The sequence below is a fragment of the Melampsora larici-populina genome (genome assembly GCF_000204055.1).
Source record: "Melampsora larici-populina 98AG31 unplaced genomic scaffold MELLAscaffold_1, whole genome shotgun sequence".
Taxonomy (NCBI): Eukaryota; Fungi; Basidiomycota; class Pucciniomycetes; order Pucciniales; family Melampsoraceae; genus Melampsora; species Melampsora laricis-populina.
In genome coordinates this window covers 4,000,130-4,004,440 of record NW_006768765.1, presented here as the reverse complement: position 1 = coordinate 4,004,440, position 4,311 = coordinate 4,000,130, and the positions used below count along the sequence as shown (strand labels likewise).

General features: G+C 40.7%; 1 protein-coding gene across 1 annotated transcript; it reads right to left on the bottom strand.

The window, feature by feature from the left end:
- Window positions 1-3,103: 3,103 nt before the first annotated feature.
- MELLADRAFT_70571 (uncharacterized protein) lies at window positions 3,104-3,690 on the bottom strand (the record flags this gene model as incomplete). Its single annotated transcript, XM_007403770.1, has 1 exon — window positions 3,104-3,690. The coding sequence occupies one exon, from the start codon at window positions 3,508-3,510 to the stop codon at window positions 3,334-3,336; it is 177 nt and encodes a 58-aa protein (XP_007403832.1).
- Window positions 3,691-4,311: the final 621 nt, after the last annotated feature.

Here is a 4,311-nt window from a genome sequence, read left to right as displayed (position 1 = left end):
GGCCGATATTCAGCTCAATCTTTCAGTCATCAAAGTCAACAATCCGGTGTTGACAAATGAAACTCAAACTGATACTACTTCAGAATCATATTCCGAATCAAATCACTCAGGTTCTTCTGATACCGATTCGGATGCTAGTCAAGTTTCCCAATTGTCCATCAATCACAATCTATCTCTGTGTCCATTCTGTGATGATCCGCTTCCGAAAGAGCCATCTAAACGTCTTCTACATATGAAAGAACAACTGATGGCTATGGCCAATGTCAAGTCGCTTCATGTATGTCTTTGATCTTATATTTTACACCTTTATAATACTACAATTTGATCTGACATGTGTAGACTCTTGTTTTGGTTCCAGTTTGGCCAATACGCTGAATTCTGCCATCTCCATGAGGCTGAGCGTGAGCTTATACCTTCTGGCATAAGCAAGGGTTGGCCGACCGAAATCGATTTTGATGGTTTACATAAGTAAGTGTTTACACAATCAGTAATAAAAGTCTTTCTTACCTGACTCTTTATGACACTTCACCAGTCGAATCAAGAAGTTTCTGGGCATTTTAAGTGAAATCATCAAGGGTGAAGAAGCCTCTTCCTACCTGGAAGAGGCCAAGAAGCAGTGGGCCCTGCACGGCAATCGATCCTTGAGTTTTGCAAAGCAGTTTGATGGATTTCACGTCGAGCAACCGGGGTAGTAAGCAGTTTTCACATCTCATCTAATTGAAACTTTAGAAAGACTAAATGAATTGCTCTTTTGTCCAGTTATGGCTATAAGGGCCTCTAAATAATCACCAGCTCCCTTAATCAGCTCATTAAGACTTCCGAACCCGAACCTTTGCTCAAGGTGCAACTACTGGAGCCTCTCTCAGTTGACTACTTGATCCAACGTGTCCTTATACCCGAACTCAGTTTATGCTTGATTGCCGAAGATATGAAATTGGATCGAAAGGACACCAACGTCAAGGCCACTTTGGAAGCTAGTCGCGAGTTTGGCGTTGTGGTGTTTCCACTGGAAGACAACTCGTTTGGAACATCTGCCAAACCTTCAAACTCAGAAGACCTACCAACATCAGACGTTCACCAATCACAATCAATTGGCTTACATACTCTCCAGCGTACCTTTGAGCAGAGCATCTTAAAGCAGCTACCGCTGTTTACTGTTCCATACATATGTTCAATCTTCAATCCACTGTCTTTTGGGAATTGCGGATATGATGCTATAGCCTCATCCCTGGGTTTACCTATGAAAAAAAGTTATCTCACGGTTCGGAATCAGTTATTGAAAGAACTCTCGAGTAATCAAGATATTCACAGACAGCTGATTTCGACCCCTTCAATCAAAACTCGCCGGACCAAAACTTTTGCTGATGAAGTAGTGGATGACCTACTTGTCCGGCTGGATAATCAAGAAGCTGAATGCACCCAAGAGTACTGGTTACGAATGCCACTCATGGGTTACGTAATTGCAAGCACTTATGAGCGCCCAGTGATACTTTTGAACCCTAAAACCATCAACTGCTACACCTTCTTTCCTTATCGCACGCCTCCTAACGATAACGATCCACTACCTATTGTGATTGCCTTTGTAAATGGCGAACACTTTGTTAGTCTGGGCATCACGGCTGTTAAATCGGTTCCTTTCCCGGAAGTGTATGGCTACCCCAAGAATTCAGCTATGCTCGAAACCACCGAGATACCTCAGTGGATTAGCAAACACCAACCACAGCTGAATAAGTGGGTCGAATCTCTGACAATATGATGATTTCCTTCCCCCGCTTTGAATGAAATCGATACCTTTGTTGTTCCCTCTTGTTTTCCCTGTTTCTCTTTCTATATGTTCTCTGCTCGCTACATACATGAAGTAATACATTGTTTTCCCTCTTGTTTTCCCTCTTTTTCTGCTCTCTCTGCTTACTCATACATGGAGTAATACATAACATAACTAGCTGTTGGAAATCGGTCACTCTCACTTATCTTAGTCTAGTGTTCTCTGATTTCTCTTTGTTCTGGCTGTCAGTTTGAAATTACATACATGAAAACATACAAAGTGAGATATTTACACACGCACACGCACAACGCAAAATCACAAAAAGTTTGAACGAAGTCGAACTCGAACTCGGAAAGTTCAAACAGAGGTTTCAAAAAGTTTGAAAAAGTTTGAAAAAGTTTGAAAAAGTTTTGCAAAGGGGCTGTGGAAAACGTACAGCCCCCTGTCATTTTCAAAAAGGGGCTTCGGGTTTTTTTTTTGCGGGCGTTAAATAGTGAAATCCAACAAAAAAATCTTAAACACTAAGATATTTTAAACTAAAATACGAGAGGAATAAGTATAGTTTTTTGTTGATAATAGAATGGATGAAACTTTTAATGATAAAAGAGAACTAAGTAAAGAACAACTTTGCAAATCGCAGAAACAAGATATGAAGAATAAGCTTTTCTTGAAAACCGTTACAAAGAGCTCTTTACCATATGTCATAAGATCTAGAGAAGATGAAATCAACTCGCACAGCATCTTTCGGATTTCACAGATCCCACTAAGCCAGAGCACCTATTCCCCTTAGTTAAAACCCGTTCCAACTTACAAATCCAGTCAATGCAAGGGCACCAAAAGTCATTTGACATTGTTGGCTAGTGATTCAGATACATATGAATGTATGCTGTAGCCTTAGGTCAAGATCTCACAGCAGATCGCACTTGAGCTTCAAAGTTAAGAGATTATGCTTTGATAAATGAGAGCAGCTGAAAGCCAAACTGCATTCCATGTGCTCAATGTAGAGCTTGGGAAGAAGATTGTCGGAAAAGTGAATCATGCGTCCAAACGTGGCAACAATTTATGAGGTTAATATTCGTTATCTGGATTTCTAAGGAAAAAGGATGAATAAGTTGTCCAGAAAACAAGTTGAAGTTGGTACCATTGATCATCAGAATGGAACGGGGTCTTTGAGAATTCACATTAGCAAGAGCAATAGGGGGACTGTATGTCAATGGAGAGATATTTACTTGATGGTGTTTCCAGGGTTCCGTGACCATGACTGTCAGCCTGAAGAATTACTTGTTCACTCTAAAGCTATCAGTTCAGCACAGTTATCGCGCAAAAAAAAGGGAATTTGCGATAACTCTTTGCATAACTCTTTGCAGCAAGTACATCTTGGGTAGACCCAATAATCTTTCTTGAGAATATAACAAATCACAACACTAGAAAAATTGATGGTTATTGTGTAAAACTTGATAGATCTCAACATAAGATAAAATTTCTAACAAAGTAATAAAATTCATGATATCCAAGCCTATCACATTTTTTGACAAAGAAAATCGGTTTCAGTCAAATAGGTTTTTGTGTCAGATCAAGATTCGGATTTTGTAGGAATTCCATATTTCATCCACATCTATCTTAGCTGGCTCTTTTTCCTGAACACGTGTATAATGGATTGAGCCAGAAAGATTCAAAATTGAGAGCTTAGGCCATGTATATCTAGACAAATGATGCTTGAGTGTGTCCCATTCATCGGCACCCATGGTGGAAGAACATCTTAGAACATTTATACATTTACATCTTTCAAAGCTCGTGAGAAAATCTGTGGTTCCATAATATTGATCTATATCGAGCTTTGTGAGACTCGGGAGATCAAAGCAGACATTCACATGTGGTTCGTCAGGTAAATCGCGCAATCTTAGCTGAAGTCTAGTGAGCAGAGGGGCGGAGTTGCGGAGTAGTCTCTCCAATGAGGCCGGTGACAATCCGCTACAAGAATCAAAGTTGAGAGTCTCAAATCGCTGAAGCCAAGAATTGAAGGTCCACGTTCCATCGTCGCACGTGACTCTGTTAAGACGTAATGTGCGAAGTTTTGTATGCTGGCCCAGATTCCATCCCAAAGATTCTTCTATGGTGGATTTCTGCCTGAACTTGTAGTGATTGAGTTCCAAAGATACAAGAGAAGGTAAGTTGGCGACGAGATCGATTATAAATTCACCTGGTATAGCTTTTGTCCAGTGGTTGTCCAATTTTAAACGTTGTAGTTGAGGGATTAACGTAAATGGCCCTTTCAAGGCCAGTGCGATGCAAGCATCCCATCTTCTACCCGGTGAAAGACGGCGCAAATTTATTGATACTGACTCCAGGGAAGGGCAGGCTTTGAAGATGTCTTGGACGTTCACCAGTCCAATTCCGCGAAAAAGTCCGCACCTTAATGATGTGACTAAGCCTTCTGATTCAATCATTCCGAGAGAGACTGTATTTTCAAGATGACTTCTGATGGGTTCGGAAGGATAAGAGCCAGTGCCTTTCAGACAGTCGTCTTGCAATTCAAATTCGAAGTG